Below are 19,533 nucleotides of genomic sequence, written 5' to 3'. Positions count from 1 at the left end.
GGACGGGACGGGCCGGGCCGGGCCGGGCCGGGCGCTCCGCACGCGCCTCCAGGGAGCCCCCGCGAGCCGGGCCGGGAGGAGGTCGGCAGCGCCGGGGCGCCAACTTCGGCGCAGTTGGAATGCTGGCGGACATTCCGTGGCAGCCGCCGCGGAGCCAATGGCCGGGGCGCTGGAGAGGAGCGGGGCCCGCCAGCCAATGGCCGCGGAGGCCGGGCCGGGGGGCGGGCGGACTTCTGGCTCTGGAGCGCCTCGGCCGGACTTGGGCGAGCAAAGCCGCCGAAGGGCCGCGCCGTGCAGCGGCGGCCGCGGGAGAGCGACCAGGCTCGGGGTGGGTGCGCTGGCCTGCGCCCCCGGAAGCCTCGCTTGCCCGGTCTCCGCCCCCGCCCAGAGCAAATATCCCCAAGGGGGATCGGGGCCGCCGCCCACGGGGAACAGCCCGCAGGCGGCCCCCGGGCAGGGGAGAAGGCGCTGCCGATTGCAGGCGCGCCCGTGCTCGTCTGGAGCTGCCTTATCGCGACTCGGACCTCGGCCCCAACTGGCACGGCGCTCCCGGGTTGCAGCGGTCTCGGGGCAGGAGCCCAAGGCCTGCTGCTTCCGCACCTGCCAGGAATCGAACCGGGGAGCTCGTGCGCGCCAGCTGAGCCGCAGAGCCTCCCGCCGTACTGCCGAAGAGGAGCGCGCGTCGCGGGAGTTCCGACCCCTGCCCGAAAGCGAGGGCCGGTGCGAGGCAGGCGCGCTTCAAATGTCCCCCTCCACACCGGGGAGTCCACGCAGGACGGGCGCATTCCAGATGCCTACGCGTGGGGGCCTCGGGGCTGCGTAGGGCCCCGATCCGTGAGAGGCGGGGAACCGCGAAGGCCCCCCCCCCCGCGGTTCCTGCGCTGCTTGAGTAGGGGCCGCGGGGCCTTTCGCACCTGCACCGCCCGCCCGCCCACGAGTCGCCGTTTGCCCTACAATAAAAATGCGGGTGTGCTGCGAGCCTTTCGTAAAATTGTGGATCTCGTGCCTCGTCTCTCCCATTCTTATCCCGATTTATTTACTGACTTATTTCGCTTCTGCGACGCCTTTCTCCTTAGTAAGAACCCAAAGCGGCGGGCATCGTCCGCCTCTCCTCCATATTTATTCTCACAACAACCCTGTGAGGTAGGTTAAGCTGAGTGTGCGGCAGTCCCAAGGTCGCCGGCAGAGCGGGGGATCGAACCTGCATCTCCCAAGATCCCAATCTGACACTCTAACCACTGCACCAGGATGGGTAGTCGCGTTGGTATCTGTGAGTTGTAGCTGCAGCTGAAGAAGTGAGCTGTGACTCGCGAAAGCTCATACCCTACCACAAATGTTTGTTAGTCTCAGTCGCCGGTTGTTAGTGCAATCCTAAACAGAGTCAAGACAGTCTAAGCTGACTGGAGTAACTCTGTTTAGGATTTCACCGCTATAGGTGCTGCGGGACCACTGCACCGGAGAGGACGTTCTCCCTTCCCCGTTTAACCTTTACAGCAATCCGGCCCGGAAGGCTGGCACGGAAAGAGCGGCTGGTTCAGGATCGCGCAGCGCGCTCCGCGGCAGACGGGGGATTTGAACTCGGGACGGCGGTGCACCACAGGCACACCCCGCCTCCGTCGCCCGCCTTTGCCTACTCCTCGCCCCCCTCCGGGGCTTTGCGTGGCCCGCAGGGGAGAGGGGGGCAACTCGAGGCTCGCCGTGCGAGAGAGCAGGGGGCACGGGGCGGCACGTGTGGAAGCAGGCTGCGGAGGGCGCGAGTCATCAGCGCCTCCCCGGCTGGAGCCTCGGGGGCGCCCGCCGCTGCCCGAGATTCCATCAGACCGGGGCCCGCCCGCCCCCCGGGACGGGGAAGGGGCAGCGCGGCCGGGCTTTTGTCTGCGCGCCGGTAATTGGGCCTGACAGCTGCGAGGCAAACCTGACAGCGGGCGCCTCTTGCCGGGCGGGCGTGATTGGCAGCAAACACCTGATTAATGCGCGCAGATTAGCAGATAATGGACATCTGTCAGCCGTAATGACCGAGGAGGGCCTGGCCTGTCACCAGGCGCGTGATTGACAGGCGCGGGGGGGGGCGGCCAGCCACGTGGGCACCGGGCGGAGGTAGGGGTGGAGGACGCCCCCCCCCCAGGCTGCCGCCGCCGGGTTCGCACGTGCAGGCCCGACACGCATTTCCCAGACTGCTCGTCGCTGCCCCTGGGGAGGCGGGAGGGTCTGGCCTGCCAGTGCGGGCGAGGGAGGGACTAGTCAGGCGGGACCTGCGGCGGGCTCCTTCATGATGCCGGGACGGGGGGCGGCGCGCCTTGCACGCACTCGCGGCTCCCCCCTCCGCAGCCATCGGCCGGGCGAACCACCCGGAAGCTGGGCGCCGGGGCCGGAGCCAGCAGCCCGCTCGGGGCCCGTCGCTCCTGTCCGGGCTGCCAGGCGGGCTTCCAGCAGCCCGGCTCCGCCGCCCTCGCCTGACCCGGGGCCCGGCGGGGAAGCCCTTTGGCTCCGGCCAGCCGCGGCTGCCAATCACGCCCGCGCGCAGCCTCCCCGCGGGGCTTCCCGGCGCTGCCGGCTGCCGACCCGCGCCTGACCCCCGCCAACTCCTGCCCGGCGGCCGACAGAGCCGCCTCCGCCGAGTCGGGCAGCCGTCGGGCGCGCAGGGGCAGCGGCCAGCCCCGCTGCCCGCAAAAACGCCGCGCCGCCCCCGGCCCCCGCCGCCTGGACGCGCTCAGAGGCGCTCTTGCCCTGGCGGCGCCTGAGCCGGAGGCAGCCCCCCCTCCCCCCGCGCCCCGGGTCTCGACGGCGGGCGGCGCCGGAGCGGCCCCGCCTCGGGAACGAGCAGGTGGCGCGGCGGGAGGCCCGCGGCGGAGCACAAGGCCGCGCCAGCCGCGTCGCGGCGCCCTCTGCTTTCCGGGCCGGCCCTGATGCGACCGGGGCCGGGGCGGCCCAAGCGAGGGGGCCGGGCGGGCCAGACCCGGGGCGGGACTTGCTCGCGCCCTCCAAGGCTGGCCGGTCCCGCCCGCCGCTTCTCCTCCGCTACAACATGAAGCAAGGGCGCCCCCTGCTGGCCGTAACGGGCACTCGCGGGCTGCTGAAATATCGCTGGGGGGCGGACGCGTAGAAATCCCTTGGGCGCCAGGCAGGAGCTCGCAGCATGTGCGCCAGGAGCGAGCTCGGAGGGAAGGGGGCAACGAGAGCAGTTGCGTCCCGTTAAATACGGAGCCCGGGAGCTTCAAGCTCTCCACTCTCGGCCTCTGTGCAACGGTTACAGACCACCTTGCGGGGTTGTTGGAAGGATTCCTTACGTATTGAGAAGATGCGGTAAGGGCCTGGTTTCCCCTCCCCCCATAGCAACAGGCAAGCAGGGGGTCCCGATCCATTTGCGCAGGAAGGCGCTGGCGAGGCTCAACAAACCCCTCCACAGCCGCCAGGGCTTCCCGGGCTGAGTTGGAGACGGTTCACACGAAGAGAGAGACGCGTGTGAGAGGCCGCCCTCTTCCGGCCTCGCAGATGTTTGTTCCCAAGTCTGTGGCTAACCCAGGAGCACGTTTTTCGACGCCTGTCCTGTTCGTGTGTGGCCATTGCTATTGGCCTAAATCATTAAGAAAAATCAGATTTAGCGTGTGTGTGCCTGTTTTCATGTGCTGCTTTCTTTGTGGATAGGGGCGGCCTCTCACAATAGAGGGCAGTAGCCTAGACCACCCTGGACCCCTGAAAAGCCTCTCCCTGCTAAAGAGAGATGACGCCGCAAAGCATTTTTTGCAGAATATTCAAGGGTGTATGGCCCAAGCAAGGAGGGCACTCCCAGCACTGCTTTCCCGATTGGTGGCTCAGGGCTTACATGCCAGCAGCTGTGGCAGATCTAGGAAGATTGGGAACACACTCGAGGACCCCCCCCCCATCTCTATGGTCTTTAGCATAAAGATTTGGTGAGATCCTAGAGCATCGCTTTGGGTTTGGATGCAGTTCCTCCCCCTTCTACTGCAGCAGCGATTAAGTAACCCTGAGGTGCCGGGGTGGTCGGTGGCCACTCAGGCCAGCTGGCAGGGTTCAAGGTCTCATACATCACGTAAGCAACTGGTGTGCTCCCAGAGCCTGCGCCCTTGGGCACACATCTGATGGCCGAGAGCACACCCTGCTACACGCCTGAATTGTTCCCTCACTTGCTGGATCACACGCCCGTTCTTAAGAGGTCCAGCTTGCAATGAGCAGGGAATAAATGAAGTAAATACAGAGCTGCTCTTCATTTTCTTTCTTCTAAAACAAAACAACATGGCCTAATGGTTAAGAGTGTCAGACTTGGCCCTGGAACGACTGGGTTTGAAGCCCATTCTGTGCAAGAAGCTCACTGGGTCTCACCTACCTCATAGGGTTGTTATTGTGAGGATAGGGTGAAGATCAGCTACTTTGGGAGCCCATTAGGGAGAAAAGCAGAATATATATATATATATAAATATATATATATATATTTAAGTACAACAACTGTGATGCAGGAGCACCAAACTCACCAAGTAGCCTTCAAAGCCCAGCCCCTGCGGACACCCCTGCCATTTCCTTTTGGGTAGAAAGCGCACTCACTGGCACAGAGGGCTGAACCGGTTCCTTCCAAGGCCGGATTAGCCCGGATCACCTTCCGTTTCTCACATGGCACAGACTGCTGTATAGGGAAAGGGCCGGTGGGGGATCTTTCCTTGGGGGGCAGCAGGAGGATTAACCACATCCCGACTCCTTAGGATGCAGTCCCGTTTAGCCGATGCTGCTCTGCCTTCCGCTGTGTTCAAAAGCTCCCCCGCAGACTGAGGAACCTGACACCAGAGACTAGTTCAAGTCCGCCTGATCAACCTTCCCACCCCCACCATTCCAAGGGCATCTCCCACGCACAGTAACATGCAGGGTCCCGCCCCCCCTGCAGCCATGAGGCCTCGTGATTTAAATTCTACGCAAGCAGCGCCTGGTCAGAAGCTTTGGTTCTGCGTTTGTCAAGCCAAGTCACAGATGCCCGTTTCATGCAGGAGGCACCGTGGTGCCCGCCCCGCCCCTCGAGGCACATCCACACAAGTCTACAAAGAACTGCTTCCAAAGATGGGGAGGGGGGGCAACACTGACAAGCTTCTGTTTGCCAAGCTAGAGGTCCCCCCACCCCACCCCGCCCAATCAGGCTGCAAACATCTTTACCAGAGTTGAAGAAGCAGACGCAACGCAAAGGCCGCGTGCGTGTACAGAAAGAGGCATGAGCACAAACAGCCACATGGGGGATCTGGAGTCCCTTTTTTTGTACAAGATTGATTTATTAACTATGATACATATCACGTAAGGCCTTTTTAAGTTTTTACACCATTCCCATTGAGACACATACAATACTCTGTAGCAAATACATGATTTTTTTTCTTTTTAAACTCAGCAGAAAAAAGGGCTTTTTTTGTTTGCCCAGAGCTTTCAACAATTTCATGCACTAATTGGATTGGCCTGGGGGGGGAAACCACAAATTGTTTAAAATGTCCTTAAAAGAAGCATTAAAAGAAATATATTCTATCACCAATAACTAAAGGATGTTGTTAGGTTTCTAAAATACAGAGAAATAACCATTATACTTTTCTTTACATACAGATCTTTCAATATTTTGTTTCTGTGAAAAAGAGTGTTTCGGGCACATACTTAGCTGGAACTACTAACACGTTGTTTTTAATTATCATTAATCTTTTTTCTTCAACTCCAAAAAGAAATTTGTTAATTCAACATATATAGAGATTATTTTACATGTGAAAATACAAGTACCAGGGGAAAAAAAATAAGCTGAGTGCAGAACTAAATCCAGCTGTTCAGGGCAAGCTTTATTCCCATACAATTGGAGACACAGATGGGACTGTTTTTTTAATGTACACAGGAAAAAAAATTAATTTTATTTAAACAATAACTTATGCCCTGCCTTAAACTACATTTAAAATACAATATTTCTATCGTATTTCAACTTTACAAAAGGTGGGAGGGAAGAGTTAAAACTAACAGTAAAAACTAGGACCTATTACACAGGCTGGCGGGGGGGGGGGAGATGCTTCCTCCAAACTGAACCTCTACGGAAAACTAGTCAGTTTGAACGGACAGATTCACTTCAGGGGCTGCTGGTGGTCACTGCTTGGCCTGCGGACCACCCAGCACATCCCACTGGCTAGGTGACACAAACCAAAGAGAAGCTGCTGCACAAAATGGCTGAGTTAACAAAGTTGACAAGAACTAATCCAGGCAAACAATTCAAAACTGCGTTTTGTTTTCAAAAATTCCTCAGTTGGGTTCCTTTTGAGTTTTTTTTCCTTTAAAAAAAGAAGAGATCATACATATAAATTCTCTGATCGACTGCAAGAGTGCGGAGAGGAAAAGACGATGGGGAGGGGCCGTGGCTCAACGGTACGGCCCGTGCTGCTTGGCACGCAGAAGGTCCCAGGGTCCGTCCCTGGTACCTCCAGTCAAAACCATCAGGCAGCAGGTGAGGTGAAAGACTTCCACCTGAGACCCCGGACAGCCACTGCCGGTGAGAGCAGGCGATACGGAGTCTGATGGACTGAAGGTCTAATTCAGTATAAGGCAGCTTCATGAATGACGGGTCGCCACCGGAAAGCAGGCAGCTTGTTGGACCTTGCCGTGTTGGTCATTTTCAACCACAGGGTGGAGTGGCTTGCTTGTTAAAGGAAGTAGCATAGAGTCTGCGGCATGTTTTCTATTAAAGCAAAGCCCAGGGGATCCCTCTTGGAAAGTAAGCTATAGGGGCCTTTGCTCAGAAAGAGCCATGGCAAGGCAAGCAGGAATCTGCCCTGACTGGCTTTTGGGAAGAGTTTCAGCTTACCCAGCTGGGCAGTGATCTGCAATCTTTGAGAGGTTTTAAACCAGGCTTGGGGAAAGAGTTGGCGAGAGACCATGATGGACTCTGCCTTCTTTATAACAACCAATCCCCAGCCTCTGGGCAGTAACCTCAAACCCACATACTTCTCAACTGGGACCACTGACTCCACAATGGAGAAAGGCAAGAATAGTTGGGCTGCACACACAGGAGAAGACCCTGCACTCCCCACCCACCCCCACCCCCCGAGAGGGGCACACCGTTTGTGGCAAAGGAACATTCCTGCTTTGGCAGAGGAGGACAGCAGGTCAACTCCTACAAGAAGAAATAGCTAGTCTTGGAAAGCCCCTGGCAACCAAAGAGACTTTAGGTAGTTTAACTTTTCCCCACAGGAGAAAAGAGATTTAAACCCAGTTAAAAGTGGGTACTAGAAGTCACTTACATCAAGAGGCAGGGTGGGAAGCAAGTAGGTAGAAGAGTTATCAGAGAAAGTCTGTTCTGGATCACTAACTACATATCTAGTCAACTGGTATGGCTGCAAATAGGAAAAACGGAAGGGGGAGCGCTACGAGGTCCACACAGTCCACCTTACACAAACACAGCAAGCTTCCTCATTTCACTGCGTCAGGCAGGAACAGGTCCAAACAAAACTAAGCCTATTGCATACCTCCAACGAAGGACGGACTCTGAAGGCCATAGGAAGCAGACAGCGGCTTCCCAGTAAGTTTCCGCTGCCAAGCCACTGACCCCACCTCTGAAAACCAGGCAGTGAGCACTACTTAGGGGTGTGGGGGGATAGTCAAGGGGTGGACAGTGAACTGGAAAGAAGGAAGATTGATGGAACGCCATGGTGGTCAAACATTCCTAAGGAAGGCTGGCCTCACATCTCAACAGGTGTCGATAAGAGGTCTTGGAGATGTTCAGCATCAGACCGAGAGAGAAGGCACAGAAACACACCTTTGCATGCGCACCAGAAGTCACCCACCCCAGGCAGAAAGCAGCAGTTTCCAGCCTAAGGTGGTGGTAGTGACATCTCAATGCCCACAAGCACAGCCCAGCACTAAGCAGCCCTCGCTCCGGTCAAGAGGAAGGTTGGAGGGGAAACCTCCCAGCACCATTTTCCTCTGCCCTATGTGATTTTTAGCATTATGCATGCATAATTAAGAGAGAGGTGGAATATTCGGTTTTCCTTTTGAACATTCTAAATCCCCCCCAATATTTACATTAAAAGCTTCATTTTCAAACACATGAGAATATAAAAACTTGAGAGGGGACAGTGTTTTTTTTCAAGCACATGATCCTGTCACAGATACAGCTTCTCAATGCAATTTTAAAATAATGAGCAGGTAATTCAGCTTATTTAGAAGAGAGACTTGGTGGCTAAAGATGGGGGGGGGGGCGGAGAATGACACTATGCCAGAGAGGAGCAGAATGAAGATGGAGCTTGACTACTGAAGGGGGCTAGGACTCCACCCCCTTCCCTCCCCCAGTTAACTCAGGCATCCTTGAAATTCCCAAAAAAGTGATAAACCACAGGTTGTTTTAAAGTGCGAAGAGACAGAATGGATGGCATAGGGATACAGCCCCCTTCCATCTTCCCAGTGGTACCGTGGAAATTCCAGTTTAAAAACCGCTCTGTTCCTAAGGATAAGCATTGCCCCTCCCATCCCCTCCCTCACGGGTGCAACTGACGCAGCACAGTGGCAGCACCAAGGCCCATTTTCTCTTCAACAGTGAACCTGGCACTTACTGGTTCTCCCCCTACTGGTGGACTTCTTTGCTTTTCCCCCCATGTGGAAACCGGCAGAGATCACTTGTAGCAAAGGAAGGTGGGCGCTGTGTACCCAAACGCACATCCTGGCTAGGAAGGGCATGAAAGACCACAGGTTTAAGGGCTGATGCGAAGATCAGAGCAGCTTTCGGCATGAGACAATCAGTGCACTACACAAGGGCGCACAAAACTGTGGAGCTGTGGCACACACATCTATGCAGAGTAGGGGCAGGGAGGAGAACGGGCAAAAACAACTCTGGTATATGAGCACAGGGCCTTTCTGGTTTGGGCAAAGCAGTGAAACATGCCACAGAGTTGATCAATCCAAAGGCCTTAAGAACCCACCACTGACCTCAGAAGCTACCCTTCAACATGGTCCTCCCCCTCTCCCCCCAGCGCTTTAGTCTTCAGCATCCCTGGAAACATGTCCTAGGCCTCCAAAGTCAAGCGCACAGAGGCATCCCTCCCAAGAAGTCACAGCAGCATGGAAACACCTCTGGTAGCTCTCCGAACCCCAACTGCAGTCTCCCCTCAATTCAGCGCTCGGGAGGGGGGAAAGTATGACAGACCTGCAACTTCCTCAATTTCACTCCTGCATCATGGCTCACACTTTTTTTAAAAAAAACATTTCCACTGGCAACTCTTTAACAAGCTGTGGTTCTAGCCCCCCATTTGCAAGCAACCCCATGCCCCACATACATACAAACAAAAACACACACACTCTAACAGTGTTTCTGTCCACGTAGTGTTCCAAAGGAATCAAAACCCAAGTCAGACAGCAAAACATTTGACAGTTTGCAAAACATGTGCGTGTGTGCCTGCTGCCTGCCTGCCCTTCTAAGTGCTAACACCAATATTCTGTTGGGGAAGGAGGAGTGAGGCAAGAGATATGCAGTGATTTGTCAAGTGAAGACAGCGGAACCAGGCCAGACCAAACCCAGGCTGTCTCCTCCTTACCCTCCCTTCAGGAAAAAGAGCCGGTGTCAACACTCCCTTTGTGGACTAAGAACAACCCAACCAGCAGGACTGAAAGGGAGGGGGGGGGAGAAGGGATTGTTACATTTCTCTAGTGTCCCTTTCTTCCCTCACCCACTTCGGGAGTTCCTTCTCACTTTAGGATCGGCAATTACTTCACAGTCAGGAGAAAAGTTACATTCCGGCCTTGTCAAAACATAAAAAGCCTTTCCTTTGATGGACATGTTGGTCCAGACCTTCAAAGCAGCTAGGCTGAGATGACATGAATTGGTCTAAGCTGAAACCATGGTCCCCCTAAAATCGGCGAGATGTCCAGCAGTGTAGAACAGGCCTTGGGTATAATTTGTGGAATGTGTCGGGGGGCTCCACCTCTGTTCTTGTACAGGCAGAGGACGGAAGAGATTCCCCAACGCCCGTCCAAAGCCTCTGGTCTGAGCCTCCCCGCTGGACTTGGCAGTTTTCATACAGGGCTCCAGGTTTACTCAGGTCAAAGTTTATCCCCACTGAACAGGTTCATCATTCAACGAGAGGCTCAAGTCCTCACCCTTCGCCAGAGCAAGGTCCAAAGATGCCCCTGACCCAGCTGGCCCTTCCCGTGCCAGGCACTGAGGCAGAACCAAGGCTCCACAGGTGTCCGATGCCCCAACAGGATTCTGCTCCATCCGGCTGCTGTTAGCGTGGCTGAGGCTTGCCACAGTGTGGTGAGAAAAGAGAGGCCCAACAGGTGCCAGGACCGAGTTCCCAAGCTCTGCTCTGTGAGAGAGAACAGAAGGAGACCTCTACTTCCTGCGGCTCTGAGGTTCACAGTGTGTGCTGTTCAGCCTGAAGCTGAGGCGGCAGAAGCGGCTGGAGAGGAGACTGCGGAGAGGGAGGAGGAGTCTGTGGAGGAGAAGGCTGGGCCATCACAGGCGTGGAGGAGAGGAAAGGCGTGCTGGCGGGAATGGTGGAGGGAGAGCTGGGCGTAGCGCCCGGGGGCTCGATGATGGGCCGATGGTAGAAGAAGAAGGGGCACTGGTGGATGAAGAGTTCTATGATTGTCTGGTAAATGCGGGTGGCGGTGAGGGCGTCCATCGTGCTGAAGTCGGGCCTCATCAAGGTGGGCCAGAAGCAAATAGAGAGGTTCTCGCTCGTCATCAGGTTGGTTCTGCTGTTGTGGCTCACTCTGCAAAGATATGGAGAGTGTGCCAGACACGGTTAGCACAGCCCACTCACCCCTGCAGCGGAGAAGCTGGGTGCTGCACAAAACATTTCCCAACAGATTAGCCCCCCCCCCCCCCCAGTGCTTACGGGCAAGGCACCTTGGATACCTCCTGAAGAAGCGGCAGGAGAATCTCCACAATCACGAGAGACTCCAAGCGGTTGGCAAAGGCAGGCCCTGATTTCTGCCCCCATGTCTCTGATGGTCCCATTTCTGTAGCATAGGGAGAGGGGGGGGGGGTCAGGCCCAGAGGCAGACCGGGGGGGATGGGCAGGGCTGGCGGGAGACGCTGGGCTGGCCAGAGGTGCTTGCAGCAGGCCTGTGGAAAGCAGGGTCTTAATCCCCCATCCTAACTCATATGGATATTTTATATCATCTCCTTCTCTTTCCAAGAGTATTTATGGAGTGAAAGAGTGCTGAGGACTAAAATCAGTCACTTTGTTCTCTAAACCAGAAGGCTGTTAGAACGATGCCCTTCAAGCCCCGCAAGGCTTCTGCTGTATGTCAGAGACCACAAGTGCAGAACCAAAGGGGCTAGGTGGTTAATTCGGGAAAGAGCAGAGCCTGGTGAACATGATCTTTGCCAAGCAACCAATGCCCTGTGGCTGTGGCTAATGAAACTGGGGAGATGGCAGGCCTGATGCAGCCTCTGCCAGATCACCGCTGCCAATTTCTGGAGCAGCAGAATTTACTGAACTTAATGAGACCCTTGATAAATGTGGGCTTAATTGGAAGACTTGTCAAGGAAGAGTTTCACTCCAGGCAGGCTCTGCTGCCTCACTGTGGCTGTGAAATGAGCCAGCATTTGCTTCACGTGGCTCTGACGCTTGTTCAAAAAAGCCCACTGGTCAACCAAAGGGGCACAGCCCCACCTCCCCTCCCTATTCTCAGGGGGACACAAGGAACACATGCTGGACATACTTGTTCAAATGAGAGATGACATATTTGAAGACCTCGTAGTTCTCCTTGGGAAACTTCCTCAGCACCTCCTTTAGGGCGTGCAGCTTCTGTTCTCGGTCATTAATCTCTGTGTAAAGGGATAAAAGGACCAATAAACAAACAGGTATTCATGACCCTCGCTGTCCACAAGGAACACAAGCAGCGATGTTGCTTCAAGAACAAAAACCCAAGCAGGGACCAAGACACTTGAGCCTTTTTCTTAAGACAAGGAAGTCACCTGTCAGCACTAAGAGCAGTCACGTGTCCTATGTTTAAACACAGAGGGCTTCACGCGAGGAGGATCCAGATAACTTGAAGGCACCTAAAACCATTCCCCATATTATTTTATCACCACCATGATACATGCCAAGCTACGCTCAATGTACATGTTGTTTTTGTTCTTCAGCTGCCCTTTTACCAAGCTACCCTGGAACAGAAAAAACATGGCTCACATCTGGAAAGGTGGAAGAGATCTAACCATAGAGCTGTACACTGCTGCTGAGGATTAAAAATACAGTTCTGCCTCGCCCCCTAGTTTATAACTTGTTCTATTAACTGTTAACACTAAAAGCATAACTTTTCTTTATTAAAAAAAGGGTTCCCTCAGAGGCTTACATTCAGAAACAGAGTCCATGAAATTCTAGGCCCAATCAGTGCTTTCCTAGTGGTTAATTCTACATGGAGAGTTCTGGAGCCGGGTGCAGGGATTTCCCAGGAGGGACAAGACGCCAGCAGGGCTGCAATCAAGTTCTTAATATTCAACCTGCTTCAAAAAGTGCTAGAAAATCAGCATGTTTTCAAAGAGGACTCATTTAAGTGGATAGTTAAATAGGTAGTTGGTCTAAAATAGGAATGACGGGATTTTTGTCCAGTGCCACCTTAGAGACCAACAAGAGTTTCAGAGGGTATGCTTTCAACGGTCAGAGCTCCCTGACTCTCGAAAGCTTGCCTTCTGAAAACCTTGTTGGTCTCTAAGGTGCGCTGCATGAAAATCCTGCTAAATTAAGTGGAAATCTCTCCCTACACACTCCTGAATGAGCATCCCCTTCAGCCCCTCACTGCCACCTCACGTCCAGTGATAAGTACCTTCCTCTTCCTCTGAGGTAGCCCAGTTCAGTCCCATACCACCTGATAATCCAACACTCAACCTTCTTTCTTTGGCCTTGCTTCCAGGCAGTTGTAAGCTATGCACCTGCTTTTAAACAGGGCCGGGAGCAGCACAAAAGGTCCACTCCCTGACTAATGGCGACTTCTATGGTGAAAGCATCACGTAAGTACACAAGGTAGAAGGTTACTCACTTATACTGTGCTTATTCCAAGTACCATTCAAAGCAACTTACAAAGATTTGAAGTTAGGCTCCCGTTCATTGTAAATGGGGTTTGTGGGGAGAAATTTCCAGCATTTGGTGCCCCACAGAGCCCAGATATGCTACTTTCCTACTCTGCAGCCCCTTGGCACTGCCCCAAATCCCTGACCATTCACAATGAGACTGCCATTGCTGGAAAGAGCTCAGAGCGACAGCTGTTTTATTATACTGTGCTATCATTTGATGTAACCTGCGTAAGTATGTTTTTTTAAGACAGCAAGCTGTGGCACTCTGGGGTCATTTATTCTGCTCACTGAGGACAAAAAATGAAATAAAACCGAAAAGATGCTGCCTCAGCAGTTCTCAACACAATGGAACTCTTTTTTCATGCTGTTTTGTTTTCCAGCTCTAGGTGGCACTAGAGGTAAAACACAAATTTATTCACTCAAGCCCATTAATGCCCTCTCAAAATAAATTTTTTTAATAGCTCTGTCAGGAGAGGTGGACTGCAGCTCTGTTGAGAAGAGGGTTTTATCAGGTCTACAGCAGACCCATTTTTTTCTTTCTTAGTGTAATTTATGCATGCATTTGATCTTTTTCTTTACGGCACTCAGAGGGGCCCCTTAAGGTTCTGACCACAGGAGGCAGGTGAGACAAGTCCTCATGCTCAAGAGATGCCTGCAATTTGGCCTTCTTGCCAACTGAAATCCACAGCCCTTTGTTATCGCATTTGTGAATTCAAAAAGCTGCAGCTCCCCTTCGAAGTGGCATTAAGAATAGATGGATGAGACCAGTAGTCCATCTAATCCAGCATCCAGTTCCACAGAGCAGTCAAACAGATGTCCCCAGGCAGCCTTCAAGCACGGAATGGAAGCCAAAGCCTCCCACTGCTATTGCTAGCCAGCACGGACATTCGCAAGCTTAAACAGGGGTTTCATTTAGTGGCTGTGGTTAATAGCCATCGACGGGCCTGTACTCCATCAGTTTGTCCAACACCCTTTTTAAAGCCAAATGAACGAAGAACATGGAAGTATATGGAAAACGTCATCCTCCCCTCGACCCAGGCCTTGCCTCCATTCTTAATGTTCTTTGTAACCCTCCTCACAACATGTTTTTCAGCTTCTTTTCCATCCATCAAGTTCGCCTTGCAATCTTTTCCAGTTCTTCTGTATGTTGCTTAAAAAACAAGAGTCCAAAACCAGCCACTACTAGCCAGTGTTAAGTAGAGAGACTTTACTCCTTCCCTACTAAGATTCTATATTAGAGCGGGATTCTTGTTTGGCATATAGTGCTGCATTAAAATACTTTATTATCTGGAGGGACATGTTCTTATTTCTAATAATGTTTTAAAAATAATTATTTTATAATAATTATGATGATAAGTAATAGTAGTAGTGATCGCTAACAGAAGTAATAATAACAGTAATAACTGCACGTATATACCGCTCCTCTAGACAGATTAGTGCCTCACCCAGAGTGGTGAACAAGTTAGTGTTGTTATTATTCCCACAATACAGCTGGGGCTGAGAGGAGGGGCTTGCCCAAGGCCACCTAGTAAGGGGGGGGCTTTGAAGTAGCACTGAAAAATAATCATGATTTATATAGGGCACTTTTCACCACCAGAAGGCCCTATTTAAATACCTGGAACCTTCACTGGGAGAGTTCACATGGCTCTGCCCAGGATAAATGGCTACAAGAATCAAGACATCCAGCTACTGGGAACTGCATTTTAAGAGCATCTATATTTTCAAATACTGCTATTGTCAAGAGAGCCAGAGACAGCCTGGAAATTAGAGCAGGCGCTTCTTAAAAAATGGATGACCTTCATAAACTAAATTATGTAGCAGCTTAAGAAGAAAGGCTCATAGAGAAAGGACACTGGACAGATTTCTACAGTTTTACATTTGAACTTGACTAAGCTAAGTTAACAAGCAAGTGGCAATTTACAGCAAAGCAGTTGTGTCTGGGGGTTCTGGCCTTTACAAGAATATCCCAGGATATACTGCAAGAGCCTGAAGAACTGGGAGTGGGAAGTAGAGAAGGAATTAAATTAGGATTAAGATATGCACAGAGGGGCCCCTGCTTCTATGAACGTTGTGGGTCCCCAAACAAGAGGAAAGCTAGCTCTTGTATTAACAAGGAGAAGGATCCAGACACTCCCCAGTGCTTTAAAAATAGTAATTGTTTTCTTCTAAAAGCCAACTGGCATGCACTCACTGTGAGCCTCCACCAGTTCAATCTGCATGTTGTAGGGTACAAGAGGGTCAGGCAGCTCTGAGAAGAAACTCTTCATGGCTCCAGCCACAGCATTCACTGTGAAGTCCTTCTCTGCTAGGTCCAGGCTGTGATCTGCAAAGAGAGAGTTCAACAGTCACACCTTATGAACTGCAGGAACCACAAGGAGCCAGGTAAAATGCAAGAACAGGGCTCTCACTACTGAGGGGCTGACAGCCCTTGCTAATGTCAGACTGCTTACCGAAGAACTGGTACGGGGGTGGGCGGGTGGGGGGAGAAAGTGCATGTGTAGGGGAATGGCTGGCTACAATTTTAGCAAAGTCATTATATTTATTTGATTTCTACCCTGCCCTCCCCATGAATGGGCTCAGGGCAGCTCACATCATCATAAAATACAATTAATTCGTTATAATAAATACTGTTATAATAAGAGGTGGGCACAGTCTGGAAAATTGACCAAAATTTTGCACAGTCCGGCCCGGTTCATGGTTTGCGAACACACAGTTCACAGGACTCACGTTTTTCATGAATTTTGGTCCGTTTGGGCTGGTCCATTGGTCCAGACATTCTGGCGCCAACCTATCAACTCCCTAGGCATTGGAGAGGACGTCCGCAGATCTTTTGCAGCTCTTAAAAACTTAATAGGCAGCTCTGCCTGCCGAGCAGAGAGCTCCTATTCTGCTCTATGGAGCAAGGAGCAAGAATGAATTCCCTAGGCAACGGAGGGGTGAACATTCTGCAGCCAATCTTAGCACTCAAAACCTTGATAGGCAGCTCTGCCTGCTAACCAGAGAGCTCTCATTCTTCGCTATGCAAGCAGGAAGCAAGAATGAATTCCGTAGGCAAGGGCTGGGAAGGTGTCTGTGTGGTGAGGAGGGGGCTTTTCCCCCACCCTTTTCTGTTTGATTTTGCCTCATTGGAACTTTTTGGTGCTGCTAGCCAATGCAAGTCAATTGGCATTTGCAACTCCAGTATCTACTGGAAGTTTCCTGGGGGCAGCCGCTTTGGGGGTCTGTAACTTGGATGTCCAAAATGCAATCTTGACCAAACTTGGAGGGTGGCTGGAAAAGAGGCTGCTGAAGATTCTCTGCAAGTTTGGGCCCTCTGGGTATGAAGGGGGCGGAGCCAGGGCTGCCGGAAGTGACAGACCATGGACCAATCCGTGAATGGGGCTGGTCTGTGAAAAGTCTGTGGTTTGTGAAAATTGACACACCATGGGCTAGTGGTCCATGGGGTCTTCCTAGTCCATGCCCACCTCTAGTTATAATACAATATTATAATACAATAAATCAGCTATGAAATCAGTAACACTCTTAAAACTGAAGAGTCCAATAGCACCTTTAAGACTAACCAACTTTACTGTAGCATAAGCCTTTGAGAATCACAGTTCTCTTTGTCAGATGCATGGAGGGTAAGAAGAAACTGGTCAGATATATAGGTGGAGACGGGAGCGGGGAGTAGATGCAATCAGTAGCTTCTGATAATGAGAAGTAACTGATCCCATTATCAGAAGCCACTGATTGCATCTACTCCCTCCTCCCCTCTCCAAAAAGCGCTGAGACCTGCTCTCTGCTTTTGTATTTATATACATTTCTCTCATCCAGATCGGGCCTTACCTTGATCAAACTGCCGCTGTAAACTCTCCATCTCGGACTTGTTTCCGCTCACTCGATAGATACCTTCGGTACTCAAACCTGAATAAGAAAGAAGAAATTAAGTCAGACTAGAAAATAACTCCTGGGGTGTGGGGGGGGGGGGGCAACCACACTAACACTGGTGCGGGGGCGGGGTGTGTGACTTCAAGTTAATGTAAAAGGGTTTAAGGAGAGTATCAAAAGAGATGGGGAAGCACAACACAGCTGATCCCTGTCACTGGTCTACAAAAACTCACTTTTAATTTGCACACACACACACACCAGCAAGCTCAAGATAAAGACATACCTGATAGAGGTAAACAAAAATACTGGACAAATGAGTTTCAAACTGAGCCTCTCTCTTCTATCACCACCAACCCACCCCCCTCCCAATCTCTACATTAGATGTGCAAAGTCAGGTTTGCTACTGTTTAAGGTCCCCTAGATGTCCGAGACACAATGGAAACCGCTCAAGTCCTTGTTCCTTTCCCATCTCCCCAAGGGAAAAACCAACCCACAAAGGCAATTCAGACATAATATGCAGCAGTCTTGCAAGGAATACATGACACTTTCTTACTAAAAGTCAGACCCCTATCTAACCTAGCACTCTCTCTTCCAACCAGCAGGGGCTCTCAGTGGCTTCAGGCAGATAAAACCTTGCCCAGACCTATGACCAGAGACCTTCTTCAGCAGGGAATGCCAGGGACTGAACCTGCCAGAAACGTGTGCATGCCACTGAGCTATAGTACTGCCCCCAGAGTGTAACATTTTAAAGAGCAGAAGACTGGCGAAGAGCCTTGCTTGAATCTTGCCACTATCACAAACTCCTTCCATGGGCTTCAGGGAGCTATTCTTTCAGCCTCTTCCCCAAATACAATGTGGGAATAGCATTACTAATCTACAAAGCTGTCATAAGGATTACAAGGCACCACTTGGGAACCACCACTCTGAATACCTGAAAATGCTACATCAATGCTTACTGCAAGGTGCCTATAACATGCCTTATCAATTTTAAGGCCCTGCATTGGAAGGCTTCTTCTCCCTCAGAGGAAAGTGATTCTGGCAGCACAACAGATCCATGGGACCTAACCAAACATGCGGCTATGAGAGAATTAAGGGGATTGACCTCATAAAACAGGAAGGACTTCAGTAACACTGTAAGTGGCAAGAGCAGAGCATCACAATTCAGCAATGATTTTATATTTGCCACATTCGTGGAAGCCTGTATTTGGAGACAGAGAGGCAGGATGCATGCCTCCCAGCCTGGGAACAGATTGATGGTAGGTGAATCTGGAATGAGGATTTATTCGAAGTACTGATCATCAACTGCATGGCTTAAAAGCTCCTAATTGCTGGAGAGGCTGCCTGTACAGGGACCTCATTTCATAGAAAGCAATTCACCGCATTGGGGAGGGAAACTGGGTTAATGGACCAGCCCAGAGGGCCGTATAATTCCAAGCCTAGAACAAAAGGATCACTGTGCCTCTCCAACGGGGAGTGAGAAAGCAGCTGCTGCTGCTGCCATTTGTCTTCCTGTAGCCTGAAGTCTAAACTTGTTAATGGACAACAAGACTACTTGAAAACAAACGAACAACCACTACCTGTCCTGTTTGCTCAGAGGCAAGGTGAAGTGGTTGCCCTCAGCCGAGAGATTTTGGGCACCACTAAGGGCAACTAAGTGGAAGCAGGACAGGGCAGCCCCACCGAAAAGTGTTCCTATGCAAGCCTCACTGACTGACTCTTATGATTTTGCTCAGCTCACGTTAAAGTGTGTGTGTGGGGTGGGGGGATGGGTGTGTTGCTTGCAGTGAACCATGTGTATTTGGGGGGTTTCGCTTAAGCCACCGAGATCTCTTAAGCCAGCTCTTCTATAGAAACACTTCTCAGCTGTGTTTTTCACATCAGTTTGGTCAAATGGTAATGAAAAACTTCAACTGCCCAGTGAAAGGCTTTGAATGCTTAAAGCCCAGCTTCACACAAAGCGCCCTGCAACACCTCTTGCAGCAGCCTGTTTCCTTGTCATTAGGATGCCTCAGAATACACCATTCCTGCATTTCGATGGCAAATGGGGGGCTGTTCAGCCATCCCCACCCCCCTGGTTCCATTTTCATACACAACAGGGCCCAGGCAGAAAATCAAAAGACCAGTGCGTTTAAACTAGAGCGAGGGGAAAAGGTACCAGCAAGAAACATGAAGGGCTGTTTGAATGCCCAGGCACAGTCATTAAGAACCCATGCAAGCATGGCTCTCCAGTTTGTAGGCATGACCCTGAATATCCCCTGCTGTACTACGCCAAACAAGCGGGCCTCATTTCTGTGGTAGGAACACAGGCGCTAGTGAGCTCAGACGTTTTAGCAATTCTGTCCTTAAAGCCGGGCTCTACAGACTGCAAGATGGCTTCACGGTTTGCACGCCACTGTGGAATGTTTGGGCGCCTCACATGTATGCAGTCCTCCTGTTCTCCTCTGTGCTCAGATGCTAACAACAAACCATCAACTGCCTCCAAGTTAAGAAGCTGGCAACAGCTTACAAATCATACCATGCACTGGGAGCGATGCAAGTCAACTGTAAAAGCCATTCAGCTTCACAGCATAGAAACAGCAATGTTTAATAAGAGGCTTAATATTTCCTGCAATCCACTTCCATGTTTACATTACAAA

General features: G+C 51.8%; 1 protein-coding gene across 1 annotated transcript in view; it reads right to left on the bottom strand.

Moving 5' to 3' along the window:
• Positions 1 to 5,254: 5,254 nt before the first annotated feature.
• Positions 5,255 to 19,533, bottom strand: part of ARHGAP35 (Rho GTPase activating protein 35) — a 68,491-nt gene continuing 54,212 nt past the window's right edge. Inside the window, exons 4-7 of the mRNA XM_054999155.1 lie at positions 16,856 to 16,933; positions 15,222 to 15,353; positions 11,680 to 11,785; positions 5,255 to 10,722 (exon numbers count right to left, since the gene is read on the bottom strand). Coding sequence (XP_054855130.1) covers positions 10,362 to 10,722; positions 11,680 to 11,785; positions 15,222 to 15,353; positions 16,856 to 16,933 — 677 coding nt within the window. The 3' untranslated portion in view covers positions 5,255 to 10,361. The remainder of the gene's footprint in view (positions 10,723 to 11,679; positions 11,786 to 15,221; positions 15,354 to 16,855; positions 16,934 to 19,533) is intronic.

Source organism: Eublepharis macularius, chromosome 15 (assembly GCF_028583425.1).
Source record: "Eublepharis macularius isolate TG4126 chromosome 15, MPM_Emac_v1.0, whole genome shotgun sequence".
In the NCBI taxonomy this organism is placed as follows: domain Eukaryota; kingdom Metazoa; phylum Chordata; class Lepidosauria; order Squamata; family Eublepharidae; genus Eublepharis; species Eublepharis macularius.
The sequence above is the reverse complement of the archived record's forward strand: the minus strand, read 5'-3'. Positions and strand labels throughout refer to the sequence as shown.